General features: G+C 40.6%; 1 protein-coding gene across 2 annotated transcripts; it reads left to right on the top strand.

Moving 5' to 3' along the window:
* The first annotated feature begins 15,129 nt into the window (after positions 1-15,129).
* Positions 15,130-19,874, top strand: irx2a (iroquois homeobox 2a). 2 transcript variants are annotated; one of them, XM_084670185.1, is made up of 5 exons: positions 15,131-15,602; positions 15,817-16,038; positions 17,080-17,482; positions 17,826-18,554; positions 19,207-19,874. In XM_084670185.1, exons 2-5 carry the CDS (start codon positions 16,036-16,038, stop codon positions 19,230-19,232), a joined length of 1,161 nt encoding a protein of 386 aa, XP_084526311.1. In that variant the 5' UTR covers positions 15,131-15,602; positions 15,817-16,035; the 3' UTR covers positions 19,233-19,874. The 2 variants fall into 2 exon arrangements, with proteins under 2 accessions (XP_084526303.1, XP_084526311.1); XM_084670177.1 differs by having other exon boundaries at positions 15,130-16,038.
* The last annotated feature ends 307 nt before the right edge of the window (positions 19,875-20,181 follow it).

A 20,181-nucleotide genomic window follows, 5' to 3' on the forward strand; every position in this document is an offset into this window, starting at 1 on the left:
CATTCACTGCTTCATAATGTATGGTCTATGGCATTAGCGTACCTTCACAGTACCATCCAAAAACCATCCAGACTTCTGTGATTTAGGGTTGGACCAGTATTAAAAACGTAATAATATAAAACTAAGTTGGGGACTTTGGATGCATGATTACATTGAGAAAGTGAAGAAAAAAAAATGTTAGACAAAGCTGTAAATTGTCAATTATTCAGCTCATTTTAATGGAATATTTACCATTGATATTTCAGATGTTTATCTTTACTATTTTGTCTCCTAACTTAAATGTGTCCTTAACACGGTGAAAATGTATTGAGCTATTAGTAAAAGTGGGATTCAATACAACAACATTGCCCAACAAGATTTTACCAGTTGACTAATTTATGGTTAAATCAACCCAAACAGTGAGATAAGGAGCCTTCCAAAATCCTCGCATCTTCCCCTCGTCTGTCTCAGGACTGTTTTTCAAGGACATCTGGAGAACAGCACCACAGAAATCATTCAGTATCTTTGCATGACTGCTTTTTGGCAACAGCTTGGATGCATATGGCCGGGTCGTCAGCATAGAAATCATACCGAAATCATAACATACTCTGTGTGTAATTACATTGTAAAAAACGCACGCCGGGCAGGCCGGTAAAACAACGAAAAGATTTGATGGAGCACCGAACTGCTCTGTTTATAAAAACTCTTGAAGGCTCACACATGAAGGAACACACGTTATGTGGAAAGTATAATACAAGATTATAATTTAGTGTAGTATATGTCTGGGATGATGATGTCTCCCATTGTACATAATAGAACATCTCCCAGGGTCAGTGAGAGCAGTAGCTCTCCCTGGCCTGGTGCATGGGCCATAGTGGAGCTGATTAATCCATGTGAACTATATGCTTTGTCTTCTCCACCTCACTGAACAACTTCATTTCAACTGATGAGTTCAAACGAGGGTCAGGACGCTCATCCTTTCTGACATTACAGCAGATGAGAATTAATTTGGGAGCTGAAAACACTAGAGGGAGAGCTCTTCAGAGACATGCTATTGCAATTAGACCAAACAAATCAGACGCGAGTTCTGCTCAAAAGCTGAAATGGGGTTTTCAGTAAACAATGATGGCTATTTTTCGGACCTTCCCACATTTGAGAGATTGTTGTTAGTAGTTTTTTCTCTCTCAGTGCAGTTTCTGAAGTTCCATTGGAATGAATGCAGTCAAAACAAACAGGTGATGGAGACCTCAAATGCACATTCTCACAAGAAAGTAAATGATATCCTGCCATGATGTTGTCTGTGTTGAGGTACCTCCCCACTGTTAGTCACAAGACCATTTGCATGTAATATTACCACCGCAGAATCAAAGAAAAATGAAAATATATATTTGATACGTGCTTGCTTTGCCATCTGTTCACAACACGTGGAATTCTTACAATCCAAATCTCATAGGCATATACCGGTACTTTTCTATTTATTTTTCTTCCCCTCGTTCATCGTCAATCCTACAAATGTGCCTGACTCATGATTGGCTGGCACAGAAGATATTTCAATATGAGCGATATAAACCTCAAGTATCCAACGTCGGCCTTTAGTCTGTGTTTGATTGATCGAGCAGATCATTGTACATAAAACAGATGAAGAAATGTTAACAGCAGAATGTATCATACATTTCAACTGACTGAAAATGACCACCAATGACTGACTTCCCTATATATAACTGTCCATATATATTGCTTTAAATAAATAAATCAGTGAACTCAGACCATTTGGCGTGCTCTCGCCTGTCTGATGTCTGTAAAAGAGAGACCACTGGCATCAATACCAATAAATATTTGTTTGAATATGTAACCTGTCACGGCACCGCGTAATGGCATGGCTTTAAGAATAATAGACTTACTGCTGATTATAATCTGGCTGAATTAATAGATTGTTCTGGAAGACGGAAGTGAGTAAGGAGGCTGAGAGGTGAGTGCTGACACCGAGGAATCCATTTCTCTATGAAGAGCTCCAGAGCATATTGTTAAATGGGAGAGAGGTGTCCTAGGATGTATGTCACAGTTTTATCACAGACATAACAGTAATCTACAGTTGACTGCATTTGAAATAATGCTTTGTGTTATCTCCCAGACAGTGTTCATCCCAATTGTTCAACCCTGTAGAACCTACATACTGGACTGTTTATAAGATAGTTCATGCCATTTTTTATTAACACTTTGTTCATTTTATAGACTGTTTATTCCAAAGGGATACACAAAGAGTACGTAAACATGTATAGCAGAAAATCAAGGACCAGAAGTATGATATATGCTGTAGGTCCAATACTTGCAGTGACAAGGAAGTAAGTCAAGTTACTTTTGACGTTTTATAAGAGACAACGCAAGAGACAATGTAAGAATAACCTCTCACCTACAATATTACATGGTGCATCAACATCATAGACGTAACAGCTATTGGCCGGGTTTCCCAGATTCGTTAAGAAGCTCTTGACACTAAGAGCTTCTTAAGAGCGTTAAGAACGCTCTTAAGAAGCTCTTAGCGTTAAAAGCTTCTTAACGAATCTGGGAAACCCGGCCATTATATGCACACATCTACTACATTGTTACATTAATGCTAAGTGATGATCTAGATATGACATCATCATTTCAAGAAGTACTTTCAAATGGATATGTTGGTGTAATATGTTTTATCATCTTCCAACCAAAACTAACCAAGAAACTAACTTTTGAAGAAATGTGTTTTTCTGTATGTCACACTAGACAAGATCCAGACCAGTGAGGAGCTTGAGAGGAGCTTGAGATCCACGAGCATTCACATGGAATTCAAGTTGGACCAAGCAAAGACAAAGCGCTTGTCTCCTTCAAGCATGGGTGAGGACAGAGAGCATATTTACCCATCCTTAAGTAATTTTGTTTACCGGCTAGGCTCCCTCCATCCAGAGCTTGGTCTCCAGGCTCCATGCAGTCTATTGAACAAAACTCAGCAAATTGGTACCTAAGGTTCATTTCTTTTTGAGCTCCCTCACCTGGGATATGTGGAGGAATTGCCTTGTAGGCCCAAACTGCAAACAGCTTTTTCTCTGATCCGCTCCTTCGCTCTCACACTATTTGAACTGTGTTTTCCCCCGGCGTCCCAGGCAACCGTTTGCTTTCTGTTTCTCTGTCAAGAAAGAAAAGCAGTGTTCTTCATACATTTTTTAAAGTCTGCACATTCTCCCCGCCACTTCCGCCACCTCCTGCTCCCCCACCTCCCCCACTCCTCTTTCTCCTACTCTGCACTCATCAATGCTTTCAGGCCAGGCACATCAGTACCTGGACACCAGACTTTTCAAGCCAAAGGCCTGACTCGCCCCGATTTGTAAACAAGTTTGGAGGACATGAACACATTAGTGTCACTTCTTGGTAAATTCAGCGTTAGGAAATGCCAGGTACATGAACAGCACAACACTTTGATGAAGCTGTCTCGACAATCAATAATTCATCATAGTTTGCCTGGCTACAGGCGCCTCCATAAGTTTGTAAGCATTAATCCAGCAATATAAATATATTATTATATATACGTTTGCTTTTTGGAAAATGCCATGTAGAGGGTCAGCATGTTTCAGCCAAGACAGGGAGAAACAGAGGATTACAAACACCACTGGTTTGTTCTCATTTTTTATTTAGCTTTTAAAGAAAAGGGCGAAAAAGTGCTTGGGCCACCATCTTTGGGAATTTTCTGTTAATCTCTGCAACCCCCCTGTCTGGCGTAGAACAGGGTGGTCAGGGTAAAGCCATGCCACGACAGCAGTGCTGCCTGAAAACACGTCTCTAATCCGCTAACCTTCGGAACAACAGGGAAGAGCTGAGGGCGCCAGACCGGGGGGCAAGGGACGGTATTCACCCAACCCCCCCCCCCCCCCAGCAAAGAAATGGATTTCTATTTCTGGGTTGATATCTCTGATCATGGTTCATAGCCCCCTTTCAGGGCTGGCGTTAACATCATTGCCTGATGTCAGGCATCTACACTGATCAGCGCCTGGAGATGGTCTGATGGCCTCCCAATCTTCCACAGCCATGATGGCTGTTTTGCTGATACGATCAAGTAAATTCTATCACTGTCACTGTCTGTTTCTGTCTGGCTGCACTCAGTGTGTCAGTGGCCTTACTTAGCAATCCTCAAACTGACATCTGATGACATTGTACTGCTCTGTGTAACTCAAACAACGCCATTTCTTTTATGGGGAAGAATTCTGCAACATTAGGAATAGTGCTGATTCAGAGTGCCAAATATTTAGATCAGCATGTTTTGTTGGAATCCTGAGGTTTTACCAATGCGAGAGACCCTGGTATGTTGCATGTATCAGCATGATCAGCAATGATCTGTTTACAAAAAAGGAATTAACATAGCTGTTAAACCTTTGTGGTGTTCATATGTGTGTTACACCCAATGTACATGGACCCACAAGATTATTTCTTTAAAATAAAACCGCTGTAAACCCTACTACAAACTTACCAACAACTAGCAGCTGGCTGGGCCGCAGAGTTTTACAGTGTATCGAAATACTATATTGAAATAATGTATCATACATTGGCAGTTTCTCATTATTCATTATGTAGTTTCACACACTACAAAGGTAAAGAGTGTAAAAAAAAGCAGGAGACATTCAGTCAGGCAGGGAGACAAAGAGGTTATTGGTACTGTATTGAAACAGCATAAATGTAGACAAACTGAAGGTACACAGCAACCCTTTTGTTTAAATTGATTTTTTTCTTTCACCGAAATACATACTTTTATCACCCCCAGGTCCACTCAATGAAAATTATGTTTAGAAAGGCTAATGGGTCTCAGGTTGAAACAAATAATTAGTTGTATCAGAAGTTCAATATACATTGAAAATGTAACCCACCCCACCATACAGGTTCAATAACTAATGCTTTATGGAACGACAGTTGACATAAGTGTTTTTATAGGCTGGGGGTTAAGGTTAGGGTTAGTGTTTAGGGTTTAGGATGAGTTGTGTAGAAGGTCAGACACAAACAATTGCATTGTGTAGTTGAAAGCAATGAGATTTTGGTTAGGATCATGCACAGTAGACCAAACTTGAATTCAAAAGTGTGTTGTCTTTTTGCATACAATTGAGAATTTACTAGAATCTTGCACAAAAACACTATCATTGCCATCAGACCAAGATGACCAACTCATAGGTCCACAGAAAACACAGACATAACATACTCTCAGACAGGTCTACAGCATCATTATTGTCATAGCTGGGATTGCCATCCCTGTTTCCCAGAATTTTCCTAATTGTTCCATCTCCATTGAAATTGAGTTTGGTTCTTTTCTTATTGATGTTGTTAGATTACCCTGATAATGAATTAGCAAACAAATACTCTACGTCTGGTCCAGAATGCTTTCGAGTGCCTCTCTAACTCACATGAGGCAATAGAACAAACAACTAGCCTGTCTAAAGAAGCTTTGCCAGAGGCCTTAAACACACAACATACAAACACAAACAAACACACACACAAACATAAACAGATTTTTGTATTTTTTATTTCCCTGAATCAAGTTTATTGTTTGCAAGCCAACTGTTTTAATGCAATCAACGGCTTTGGTTCCAAAGACGAAAGGGGGTTTGCTCCTGAAACCTGGCCGGGTTCATTACACCCTCTTTATTTTCCCTTCCAACTTCCGCCAAACTATAGGATTAACTACTTAGTCGGACTTTTCGCTGTGCTGTTCCCTTGTAAATACAAGCAGTACAGTACCTCTGGAAGGAGAGCCCAGCTGCCTGCTTTCTGATAAAGGTTGCTTGTTTTCACATCCTGAATTTGATTGCCTGGGTCTCATATTAAAGGAGGTTAACCCGTCCAGAGGGGGGGTGGGGGGGGGGGTGTAGCTCAGAGAGGCTAACTGTAGTTTCACACCCCGGAGAAAACCTGCCTGTCGCCTTCATTCTCTTAAATACATCTGTCTCCTGAGAGTCAAGCTAGTACTCTCGGTCAAAAAAAATAACTCAAGATTTCTTTTCGTCCCAGCAGAATGCGGTGGGATATTTGCGGTTAGCCGTCTGTTTCTGTCAATCTTGGCTGCTACACCTCGGATGGCAGTGGCTCAGTGGCTTGGTTCTGATTGCTACATCTATAAGAGACTAGCATATTTCCATGCGGGATGTAGGCAGACTTCAGATCTGGAATGTATGCAAATTGTAATAAAAAAATAAATAAGACCATCAACTTTACATTCAAAAACCCTTTACGTCCAATGTAAAGTATACCACTGCCAGAGATTAAATAACCAACATGTTTTGTATTTCAGCATATCTGAAGTATCCTTCAGGTCCTCCTTTAGGTCTTTCAGTCAATGTACCATGTGAAAAAAGCACATACTGTGCCATCCAAGACACACTTTCACATCAATGTACATTTGAATCAAACTTAATCAAACTCAACGAAAAAAACCATCCAAAGAAGACGTCACCTTGCTAAAATGGTCGTTTCAACACTGACATCAGCTCCCAATGAAAACTGACAGATCTTGTACTTTGTCTTCCCGCAGGAAGCTGTTCGGCGCATTCCGTCCCAGTGGCAGGGGAATCCTCAATAACATTAAAGCCATCAGGGTTGACTGGATCAATATCTATGTTTAGGCCCAATGCCCTGCGAGAGATAGCATGTCATCAGTGACAGACAAATATCACAGAGCTGGCGTATGACAGACGGAAATCTCAGTACTTCTCGGTTAAGACCATCTAACATGTTATTGATTCGTCCTGTGCAAATCATATATCAGAGCTGGAATAAATAGCTCTGAGGCAAACCCATAATTGTTCCCGTTTCTGAGATGTAATAAAAAAGAGACCTTTCTTTTATTGCCGGTAACTCCGGGCCAGTCACATAATCGTCCTTTGATGGGAAAAAGGTACACCTAGGTCTATCAAACTGTCCAAGGTACTTTCTAGCGGTCATTGTATTGACAGAGAGGAACTCCTTCCAGTGTAGGAGTGACAGTAAAACGGTCAACGGACATTAAACAGAAGCTGCGTTACCACTTTTCTAACACAGGATAAACAAATGATGGTGACAGAACCTTTTGTATCACGTACAGTCATGGGAACCAAGAAGAAATCTGCCCCAAATCAAAAGATTCATGTGAAGTGTTACCAGTGTTACTGCACTCTTGCAATAATCATTTTTACAATCTTAGAAGGAACTGCACTGTTGTTCACAGTATCTGTGTGCATATTGATCATATTGGGCACTAGAAGCTTAGTTCTGTATCCAAACCTGAGATGCTGAATGGCTTGTGAGTGATAAAGATTATTTCAAGTATGTTCTACACGCTCATTGAATCTAGCCCTCAACTGAAGTAAAACAGTCTTATTCACTGCTGCTGCTGATGATAAAACATACAGGGCTTGGTTGGGTTGTAAGAGGATTGTTTCCAATCCTAGGCCGTCTACAAGCAAAGTCTGCCAGTTGGGCACCAGTCACTGCTCATCTACGATGCTGGCAACAAGCACTTATGGATAGACTACTGAGCTCCAGGGGGTTTCTTTCAAAGGTAGCCAATGTCAAACCATTACTCCGCTGTAGATGCAGGGTCCATCAGAGAGGCTTCTCCTTTTCTAAGGTTAGTGCAGTGCCTGTGATATATATATATCATACTGTGACTGGTTGCTGATTTGTCTAGTTTAACACACAGTGCTTTATTTTACATTTCCCTATTTCTAATCAAATAGCAGTTAGGTTGATAGTGCAGTGCCCATAGTAGGCTATTTAGTTCAGACCATAACTGCTAGGCTAGTTCTTCTTGTTAGACAGATTGTGCTTCCTCTTGCACATTTCTGTATTTCTAATTGAAGAACAAATTCCTCCTGCATAACCTTGTTAGTAGTAATTAGCCACTTCTAAATACTTTATTTATTTGACAAGTTTAGATATTTATACATACAATCACATGCTTTCACATACAATCAACACTGTGTGTCCTTGACGCCGGAGACATACATGTGCCATATTTCAGCTTCATACAGTGCCCGGTTTGCAAGGTAACCCAGCCACAGATGCACACACAGACACAGAGATTGCTGGAAAATATAGGACCAATCACAAGAAAAAATACAAGTAAATTTACATTGTGTATTTTTTTTTTTTTTTAAGATGCAGACTTTGGCCTTGCTCTAGTGCTAATTTGTAAACAGATAACCGGAGCATTTACCATCTGAACAATGCATAACAATATCATAGCATTGGGTTAAATTACAGAGCACCTACTATGGTTTTAAGGAATATTCACAGGACACTGCAGCATAGTGGGCATGATTCAGGAAAAGAAAAATGATCTCAAGGTCTATATGTCAAAGCAAAAACAAGAATGTCTACACCAACAAAATATAGTGAGATAATTAGATGAGCTCTCGTTCTTGATCCCAGCCTCCCTCCATATCTGCTCATTCCTTTCTTATCAGGTCCTCTCCATCAAATACCACAAAGATAACGGACTTGAGAACTCATCTGACCTTCAAGCTGCTGAAGACTCTGTCATGCCAGACTGGAGAAAGGCTACAGTTACAGGGGCCAGGTAGACCTTTGATTTACCGTGTCTTAGTTTCTCTCCCTCTCTCTCTCTCTCTCTCTCTCTCTCTCTCTCTCTCTCTCTCCCTCTCTCTCCGTTAATCTTTCTAGCTGTCTCTCTTTCTGTCTGTCTATCTGTCGCTATATCTGTTTCTCTCACTCTCTCTTTCAGTAAAAGAATGACCTGTTCATATTTTTTTTTTCCTACCATGGAGTACTTGCACACTTATAAGAATATACCTTCCATTAATGTATTGTGTATCTGCCCCTCAATCTTGCTCAAGCTAATAAACTGTCTGAAACTGACAAGAAAGTTTTGACACACACGCCTTTCAATACAATGCAATATTGCCAAATCACAAACCTTTTTGCCTGCCATAGACAATACAACCCCCTCCCGCTCCGATCCCCACTTGATAAAAACTGCTGACCATTAAATTATTCATGTTCACGCTATGAATAAATAAACTGACAGCCCTTCTCCTCGCTACAAATCTGGGAAGTATTTGCTCATTTAATCATTGAATTTTAACAGAAGCTGCAACACATTGCATAAGCACTCTACTCCCTGGATGGTTGAAACTTGACCAGCGGCCAATAAGTTGCCTTCCTAATTTCAGGATCCATTTGCTCTATCCTATCTGATTTCTGTGCCTTGTATCAAGGCTTGCTGCAGAAAACTCTTATTCTCCCTAGATAATTAGCTAGGCTTAATTGTATGCAGCACACATGCACACCCATTTCTAATTAGTGGCAGTGTGTACACAATATTTTATAACAGTCTTGTGATTTTCCAAGAGCAATGCTACCTTCTGAAGTCAATATCTCAGTGAACCCATGCTAAATGACTTAAATTCTACAGAAGCCTTGCAGCTAGTTTCAGTAATGGCTTCTCAACATGTAAATGTCCCCTATCCAAACTTTGATTACAGATCAATGGCAGTTAGTTTTTTTTTTCTCTCAACACTTCTAGTTACTGAACTGCAATGCCGGAGGGGGCAAATGTTGAACATATAATTTACAGGTTGCTATCGAGCTCAATACAGAACAATAAAGCATGGTATTAAACAAACTAGTGGATAAACCGTAACCCAGATTAACACGATAGATACAACATCGGGATGGTGTAATTACTCTTTGCTGACATGCAACGTTTAGCCTCAGTCACAGCGGAACAATGTTTACCACAAACAGAGCACAGAACACCACATGCAGGCTTGTGTTAACCTGAGTGGCACTGGAAAATATATACTGAGACCATTGAGGGACACGGCACCACTGATGGAATTACACGTTACTTTCCTTGATCAGCCCTCTTCTACCTTAGAATATCAGATCACTTAAATGCAAACAATTATTAGCATTCTGCTTTTTTTGAATAAATGATCACAGCTATTTGCAGTGTGTGGTCATGTATCCTAGTGGGTATTCTTAAGGGGGTGTGCGTAGGTATGTTCTCTGTGCATGTCATCAGTATAGGCCCAGCAGGAATCTCTTGGGGGAAGACTTAGTCAGTTCTGCCAAATTTCTGACCGAAATTGACAATGTCTATATTGTCCTGCCAATGTATTAGAGCTCTGTACTAAACTCCACCTTGATTAGAGCGAGTGTCTGACACATCTTGTGGCTGGGTACAGAGCTTGGCTGGCATGTCACCTGATGTCCTGGGTAATCATACAGTCCGCCTGTTTTGGATTACTCCCAGCTTCAGGGGATGTGAATTCCATTCAATTTACAGTTTTCTTTGGCAGTGGGTCTGCCTCTTAGGCTCTCGCCTGCAGGTGAGGGTGGTTTCCAGCCCCAGTGTTTTTCCAGACAATTGTGATATCCTGGTCATGCTGACTGCCGTCGCTCAGTTCTTTCCAGACCAGGTTTCCTCATAGATTCCTCTGCCCAAAGCCATTCTTCATTGGGGCAGGATAGAAATATGATGTACTATACAAGCCCGACAACAAACATCATTCTGTAACTTGTATCTCATATTATTGTCAAAAGAGTGTAGGTTTTCCATTTGAAAGACACATATTTTTTCAGTTTTTCTTTAGAAAGAGTGCGTCCCTAATTTGTTGGCTTTTCATCCAGTGGTACCTTTTCACATCAAAATATTTGTTAACATATTGGAATGGCAGAGTGTAGAGCCAGCATCAAGGTTTTGATTTTTGCTTGTGACACTGTTTGTGAGAGCATGTTTTTCTGAACAGTGACATTTCTATCGCATCTAGTCTTTGGCGACAACATCAAATCTCATCACGATAGGATTTGTTTGATGTTATTTAAACACTCCCGCACAAGCTGTGACCTTCTGAACTCTGAGATACAAACTTAGCTTCTCCATAGCCACTCTAAATGTCACCTTTCTTCCGCCTCAAACGTTGTTTATTTGCCGTCCCAGACATGCAACCTGATAACACAACAAAAGAACCGGCTGAGAGTCCTCACACAGACATTACATGTCAGTACCGTCATACTGTTCAGTTGTCCAAACTGTACAAAGCATCCTCATTCAGGGCCTGGCCAAGGTCAGGCGGGATTAGCCCGTGGTAACCCTATCAGGCCTGGCACAATGCTTACAAAGCCCACTGACACAAACTGTCAGCAGACTCTTTCTAGAGAACCCTATCTGGCCGACCCTTGGTTATAGAGCCACCTGAAAGGGGTAGCCATTTCTAATTGTCCCTCTTTGTGCCTCCTTTTATTTCCCTTTGATTTTAGGTGACTCATTTGGTTCGTCAATCAAACCGTCTGGATGTCTGTGCGTTTCTAACCCATGCTGCACATGATTCCTATAATTTGTGGGGGTTTTCTTTGCTCCTCACACACCGCCTCTTTGTACTGGCACTTCCGAAGCACAGATGAATGGACCACTGGATTAATACAGCACAGCTCAGATTAGGTGTGTGTTCCCATAGGACCGTCTACGAAGAATTATCATAGGGGAGAAACGCTTGTGCGTTTCAATACTACTTTGTTTTTGTACATGTGCACTCTTTCTACATGTACACTCTTTCATAGTGTATCTTTTTCTATATTAATTAGACACAGAGAGCTTGGAGAGAGAGAGCATTATGTTATTTTATTGTAGTTCTGAAACATTGTAACTCTCTTGTGAAATAGCAAATATTTTATTTCAAGCTTTAAATCTCTCTAGCATAAGAAGCCATAGTAAACACAGCAAGACAAAGGCTGGTGTAACACCATAGTGTTATTCCATCGCTCGACTGTTTCAAGAGAGAGTTTATGCTCCAAGCCCATCGGTCTTACTTCTCTCTTTTCCCTAAAACTGTTTACCGAACATCCATGTCCTTTTGTAGCATGTTAAACAAATTGAACCTGAGAGTAGCTTTGTGATTCTGTCGACTGTGGCAACACGGCATGTGTATGAGCACACATCTCGCTGTTCCACTCTACATCAGAGACCCCTGCTTGACTAGCCGTAAGGTACACGTTTACAAAGTGATAGGGCTTAGGGTTTTTTACTTGGGGCGAGGGAATAATTTGAAACCCCCTCTGCTGCCAAGCACATGGACGGAGCTGATTAGGGGCCTGGCACAGGCTACAGATGCCAGCCAGTGAGACGACAGTTGTCACCAGTCGCTGGTTGCCACCCTCATCCCGCAGGCCCCATTGTAAAAGACCAAAGACATTTCCCCAACAAACCAGTGAAGAATAGCCACAAACCCTATTCAGCTCCATAACAAGATGTGTAAATATGACAGTTAAATGGCTGACACTATCAAAGTGGCATTGTTTTATTTGTTTTGATTATTTTACTGAATTGACTGTTTGTATATGTGTTTGAGATGCTCTGTTGTATTATTGTGAAATACGTAGCTGTGAAACAATGCTACCTGAGCTTCACAATCTGTTTGAAACAAATTCTCTCTGTTTTCCATCTCTTACATTCTGTGTGTCATAGTCTCTGCAGGCCCTCATTCCTCATACATTTTGGGATTCTGCACAATCCGAACAGGTGAGTTCATAGAAACGATTTTGCCCCTTCAAAGCCAGTGCAGGGTATAAAACACAGGGCAGTTTGGACATCTTATAGGAACTTTGGGGGGATTCTTACACAGGCATGTTGATTAAAGACACACAAAACAGTCTGAACATACATCTCAATTTACTATTCACATGTTTCCTCCACAATCCATGGAGGCTATTGAGGAGCTGCAGGTCCTTAAGCTTTAAAGCATGAGACTACTGTTTTATCAATCCATATTATGTAGCGGCCAGCTAGCATTGTTGCTCCCAGCCAGTTGATCAATAAGAACATTGTCTCAAGATTTAGCACTGAAGTCTATCTGGGATAAAGAGAAGCAGGCCTACAAAAACAGTTTTTCACACAGACAAATTCAACGTGCAGCCCTGATCAGTCAAGATCACTTCGAGGCTATCACTGACCTGAGCTAAACAATACACAGTCTGTAGGTTGTCCAAACCCAGTCCATATTGATTTTAACACTGCTCAGTATGACTGCATATATAGGCCAAGCCTCTGCTCCTGTGGCAATGTTGGTCATGGACCCCCTGATAGCCACTGAACACACACACAAGCAAACATACTCACTCACACACCACCACCACACCTGATGTCATGCCAAGAGTACATTATCATCCCAAAGTAAACAAGTTTGTTAAAGAAAATCAATAATCATTTCGGTCAATCAGGCTACATGACAATCTTCATGAAACTGTTTGTTTGAGTGGAGAGTGGTTTAGGACCCTTTTCACCTTTTAACTAATCAACTTTATTGAATAGTTTTATTAGAAATGCGTCAGTAAAAATCCATCAATTACAAAAAGGCTGATACAACTGGGAAATGTCCCTAATTGTGTGGCATTGATACACACAGTAAAAGGAGAGAGTGCAATAGCATGGCATCAGGACAAACATCCATCAAAATAAAAAACTGAAATTGAAAGAAGCTTTTAGGAATTCCCTAAACTACGACTTTCATTTTGAGAAATTCCATGATACACTGTAAATTAATTATTGTTATCACTTTGGATCAAACACATACATAGTGTACATGCTCATTTACAGAATAATTTGTATTTTTAAATAAACTACAAATTCCCTCTCTAGCTGGACAATTCACATTCTCTTACTTAGTGTTGCTGAGACTGAAATATTATATAGTCTATATCATGAGAGGTAGAGAGAGAAAGAGTGTATGTGTGTGTACATGTGTGTGTGTGTGTGTGTGTGTGTGTGTGTGTGTGTGTGTGTGTGTGTGTGTGTGTGTGTGTGTGTGTGTGTGTGTGTGTGTGTGTGTGTGTGTGAGAAACTGAACCTTGGAATGTGCTACTGAGCGCACCATATGTGTTAATAGACGATCCAGCTCAGGCCTGCTGTGTGTGCGTATGTGTGTCTTTGAGAGTGTGTGTGAGTACATACGTGTGTGTGCGTGTCTCTGAGTGTGTGTGTGTGTGTATGCCTGCATATGTGTATGCACGTATGTGTGTGCTTGTGGGTGTGTTTCTACTCCTAGCTAGAGGAGACAGTGCCCCCTGCTGGGGAGGCCTCAGTACTCCCATACCACCTCACTCTCACCTCTGAGGCACACCTAACACTGATCCTCACAATGTTTACCCCAGCTAACCCTATAGGTCTCCATTGAAACATATACATTTGCCTTGACCTTCCCCTTCATAGGTGACAACTGTGGGCAAACTTTGTTCCAGACTGCAGCCTATACTGAATGTTTGTCCTTTCTCCGCTCTAAAGATCTATGTGTACTAAAAAGGGTAGGGCTCCATCTGACTGAATGAGTCTAGCAGATATATATAATTGTATTGATATCCTTCAATGGGTTATGTCTTGATCTGTCTCTTTATTCAACATTCTTGAGTTTAGCGTATTCCTACATTCACATGAACCACTGTCTATGTCCACGTCCTCAGTTTACTAATGGTCAATAAATGTATGATGGCACACAATAGACAGGGTAGGATAGATGGATCTGTTTTATTTAAAGTGAACAAACCTATTTTGAAATTAACTTAATACGCATTCACCTGCCTAATGTAATAACAATATGTATTATAAAACATAATTTAGAGTTTAAGGTTTAAAGTTGAATGTAGAATAGTTTTATTTGTTGTGTCCATGTTTTACTGTTTCCTACATTCACATTATCATCCTAATTGCTCTGCATTCACATTTATTCGCATCATAAGTATGATCATAGCATATGCAGTATGTTTTGTGTTTGTGGATTGTGATAACTGCAAGATGCATATCCATATTCTCACACAGATATTCTATAAATATGCATATGAAACAGTTCCTTGAATGTGTGTCAATGTCTCACTTGTGGTTTAAACAATGTATTCATACTGGTCATAAACCAAGCATTTAGCCTCTGTACACCTGTAAAACACTCTTAACATTCAATATATGCTAATCAAATGTAAACAACTGTAAAATACTATTTGTACAAAGACTGTTATTATAATGCTGTAGATTTAATTTTTTGATTGGACAGAAGTCCAATAACAGGAAGGTAGTCAGATAAGGAAATGAGTTATAGGGGGTAAACAGTTACGCCTCCCACAGGTGTCTGCGCACATTGCATGGAGAAAGCGAGCTTATTCCACTGGTTCCAGTGTGTTTTTTTTGCGCTGAATATCATATTTTTAACAGGTTATTAAACTGCGTTATCTACTTAAGGTGGGTATCTTAAGATATATATAAGAACATATGATATTTTGAAAGAAAATATAGAGTGAAGATAACAATTGCGTTCGTTGATTTTTACGTTTTACGCAATGTTGTTGTTCAGTTGATTAAGCAAATTATGTCGTCACCACAATAATAAACCCATTTCAATACTAAACAGGAAATTAAGAAACAATTCCGCTGAAGTGTGTTAGTACAGGGAACAGTCTTTGCTTCTTCCCTGTCTCAACTGTTTTAGAGTCGGTTTTGTTCCGGCGTTCCATTCCACAGGGTGAGGGGCGGAGATGGAATATTCAGATCAGCAGAGTGACAGCTCCTGTTTCCCAACGCTCTCAGAAACTCCACTGGCGCCTTCCTCTAACTCCTCACTTCATAGTTCTGGGTAGTAAAAACATCGGACGCTAGGGGATCAAGACGCATGCCTCTACGTGGGCACTTTAGTGATCTTTTGGGGTCGTTTTTTTCCCATTTGATTCTTTTTCTTCCTCTTAGTGGCTGCATGATTATTCTGCGCGTCTGATTGTTTAGTTGATTTCTCGTGCTTTTTTCCTCTGGAATAGGCGACATACACACACTCACCAATGTCGTATCCTCAGGGTTACCTCTACCAGCCCCCCGGCTCTTTGGCTCTCTATTCGTGTCCAGCTTATGGGGCTTCGGCTTTGGCCGCCCCCAGGAACGAGGAGCTGGCACGGTCTTCGTCCGGCTCAGCCTTTAGTCCCTACGCTGGATCCGCTGCTTTTACGGCTTCAGCCAGTGGCTTCTCAAGTCCACTGCCATACTCAACAGATCCGACCACGGGGTTCCCATCGTACATGGTAAATACGCTGAGAATGAATATGATACAATCGTTGAATGTACTTTATAAATCTAGACCAATTCAAAGAGTAATGTTAATCGGTTTGCGTGGGCCTAATTGTCAATAAAATAAAATAAAACGATAGATAGCCTCAGTGTTTTTAGATTATTTACAATTTAAAATGGCAATAGGATTGTCCTGCCAGAGATTAAAAGGTGTCAAGACCACTTTTGATGTGGTTGGTGAGCAAAATGTTTTTCATAGCCTAAATATTAGTCTATGTGAACATTACAAGTGCAGATATCTCAAGAGTAAAACAAATATTTGTTATTTTCTATTAAATACGCTTCTTAGCCTATTCTCAGTATTATTATTATTATCATTACTAGGCTATTTTTTTGACCGAAAACGAATAGAACCGGTAGGCCGTGCTTAACACACGCATTTCGTCTTACTAAGCCTACGTTTTAGTCATATGGGCTTTGCACATAACAAAAAAAAAAGCCTTAGCGATTTTTTTGAACATTTAAGGAAAATAGGCCTAATTAACCAAGTTATTGGCTGTGATGTTAATTTTGTTTTATTTTTATTGAACGCTTGCCATGCGTAGCCTAATTAAAATGTGTATTAGTTTAATGCGCAGTTTAGAAAAGAGTAACAATGCTAATATGTCACTTCAATGCTTTTTAGAGGTGTATTTCCACTGATTTGCTAATTGGATTTGTTATGGTGCTGTGCACATTATGCTAACAAGTCTCTGTATAAAACATGCTACCCAAAATATAGCCTAAAAAGAGGAAGTTATCCGCGATGAAAGAACAATTGTGAAATGGCATTTTACCGTCGATCTTCCAGTTAACATAATACAATCCAATTAATCAATCCAATAATGATCTTGCTGTAGCTAAACTTTCCTACATGTTAGGCTACTTAGACCACTTTAACATTGGAATGACTGTAAGTTAGGCTAGCAGTGAGAATAGCGTTAGTGATGATAATGTATTAATAGCCTACCGTTATGTAGACTAATTAAAATAAAATAATCAATTTCACTTTTTAGGGCTCTCCATACGATGCCCACACTACAGGCATGGCCGGTGCAATAAGTTACCACCCTTATGGAAGTCCTGGATATCCCTACCAGCTTAACGACCCGGCATACAGGAAGAACGCAACCAGAGACGCTACAGCCACCCTGAAAGCCTGGCTACAGGAGCACAGGAAGAACCCCTATCCCACCAAAGGAGAGAAGATCATGCTGGCCATTATCACCAAGATGACCCTGACGCAGGTCTCTACCTGGTTCGCCAACGCCAGGAGGAGACTGAAGAAGGAGAACAAGATGACTTGGGCACCGCGGAATAAGAGCGAGGATGAGGATGAAGATGATGGAGACGGGGAGAGAAAAGACGAACGTTCAGAAAAGAACCTTGACAATAGCGAAATATCAGCCGAGGACGAAGGTAAATTGAAATACTAACGACGTTAATGATTTGTTAAAGACTTCTCGGTTAGAAAAATAAATGTATTTTATTAACGGGTAGCCTGTTCTGCGATGATTGATGGCATGACGATTGAGGCATATAGCCTATATTTAACAGCACGTGCATGGGTCCAAAGGCTGTAGGCTATCGGCTCTAATGATGTAACAAAACGATTAGCAGGAACATTGTTGGCCCAATATAAAAATGCCTATATTTAAGATAGTTTTCACCCTATTGTTCTCGTTTATTCGAAGTGTTGTCATTTTTGTCAATGTTATGTACATACTACCAACTTGGCCACTTTGTTGTGTTTTTCTTTTAGGTATCAGTTTGCACGTTGATACACTCACAGATCATTCTTGTTCAGCGGAATCGGATGGAGAGAAGGTGAACTCCAGGATAGGAGATGCGACTTGCGAGTCTGGATCAGATACAAAGGACAAATGCGAGGATGAAGATCACGATATAGAAAATGACGAACGCCAGCGAGGCCTGTCACCGAAGCCAGTGACATCATCACCCTTGACAGGAGTGGAAGCTCCGATTCTGAATCACCATCATCGGGAAGACTCCCAAAACAACAACAAATCATGCATTGACAATAGAATGTCTTCAGTTCCACAGAATCAGACCGTTAAACCCAAATTGTGGTCATTAGCAGAGATTGCCACCTCGGACCACAAGCAGCACCTGGGGCAAAACTCTCCCTCGAGCGCTGGCCTTCTGAACTCCACTTCAACGACGTCCCCAGCCGGCGCTGTGTACCCTGCGTCCTCCATCTTGGGAAGACCTATTTATTACACATCTCCTTTTTATAGTAATTACACAAACTATGGCAACTTCAGCCCGTTGCAGGGCCAAGGGATTCTGCGGTATAATTCGTCTGGAGCGGCTGCTGCTGCAGTCGCCGCAGCTGCGAATGAGGGACTCACTCAGTCAGTTCTTGAAGCAAGCTCCATGCACAAACAACAGAGCAATGACTCTTTCATTAAAAGTATCTCAAACCAGATTGATCAACAATTCAGACCCTCAAATTTAGAGTCAAAGAAAGGTACGTAACATGCATTAATGCAACAAACAATATTTCCCTTTTTTGTGCAATTCATTTCGAATAGAATTCACGTTATTTATGCATTTCTGATTAAGCATTTTTCAGTTCCCCATGCACGAAATCAAGTAGGCTATTCGATATTCTGACCTTAATTTATTTGTGGCGGGTATCTCACAGTGTAAACACAGTAGCCTATAGTTGCACAGGCCTCATTTATTGTGATAATTTAGCAACGTGTACATGCGCGCTTGCACATACACACACACGCACACAAACGCACACTGGAAGTCAATCTGGCCTGTTATGAGAGTGCAGTAGCTATATAGAGAAATGTTGCCATAGCACTAAATAGGGATTCTATTTTGACAAGACCCCCGACATCTGCACAATAAGAACCCAGCCTTATATATTAATTTAACATTTATTAAGATGCATCACGTAAGTTAGCTTCCAGTAATGGTGTTGTTGTGTGCATCTGCATTGCTTCAACCATTGACTAATGGTCATTCGACTGCAAGTTGCGCACGTACAGTAGCCTATGTTACCGGCAGGACACTCTTGTGAGAACAAGAAAAAGTAGGAGCAAACTTTTTTTTCTGTGTCGGGGGTTTACTACATGGACTTAAATAGGTTATGTTCCCTTGGTCTACAGGTAGGTGTCACAATTGCTTTGAATAAAGCAAGCAAGCCATCACCTCTCCACCCCGTTCACCCCTAACCTTTTCTCTAAACTGGAATGCAACTCGTGCCACCGTTGACAAGAAGGCTGCTGCGCACTAGAACGTCTCATTCCTCAGTGACTAAATAACCAGTGTGATAACATAAACACGAATTATTTGTATAATTTAAGTTTCGTTTTTATGAAATGTGAATATGCTGGTTCAGTCAAATGTAGTTAAAGTGATTTTGGAAGACATGTTATTTCTCAGGATTTCTAGTTTGTTTCTTTGCCACGGTATGGTAGCCTATACTTTAAGTGTGAAAATGATTTGGCCTTCTGTACACCCGTAATTTGTAAAGAGATGTCTGACGTATAAGGCGACCGAACATATTAACTTGAGGACTTAAGTGGAATACATTTGATATTTATTTTTTTAATGATGGCAAATGCCTATAATTTATGCAAGTTGTATTGCAATGTAAACTGAACTTGTTTGTAAATGCATTGACAATTTTTATTTGAAACGCATTTGAAAGTTAAACAATCTTGTTAACAAGAGTACTTTACTAATTTATATCTCTGATTGTAAATTAAAAACGCGCTAGTGTGTACTGGCGAGGTAGTGCTATCTATTATACAAAGGAAAACAAATTAAACCGTTTTCCTCCGTATATCTAACTCTGAGACTCATTCATTCCTTTATTACCAGCCTGCTAATGAACTGTTTGACCAAAAAATGAGAATGAAGGTGGAAACACTTACATTTTTTACACATAACCTCGGCTATTCCGTGCGTTATTCACCGACACTGATGGGTATAATGTAGCTTAGTTTTGCCTGCATTTATTTTTCACTATGATTAATACAGCCATAGGATGCAAGCATTGTAAATTGCCAGGGGGGTGATCCCGCGAGCTTTTGGCTTAGCTCTGAACGGTCAGTCGGGGTTCATTATAGGCGATATTG

This window comes from Hypomesus nipponensis, chromosome 2 (genome assembly GCF_054491055.1).
Source record: "Hypomesus nipponensis isolate SF chromosome 2, ASM5449105v1, whole genome shotgun sequence".
NCBI classification, from domain to species: Eukaryota; Metazoa; Chordata; class Actinopteri; order Osmeriformes; family Osmeridae; genus Hypomesus; species Hypomesus nipponensis.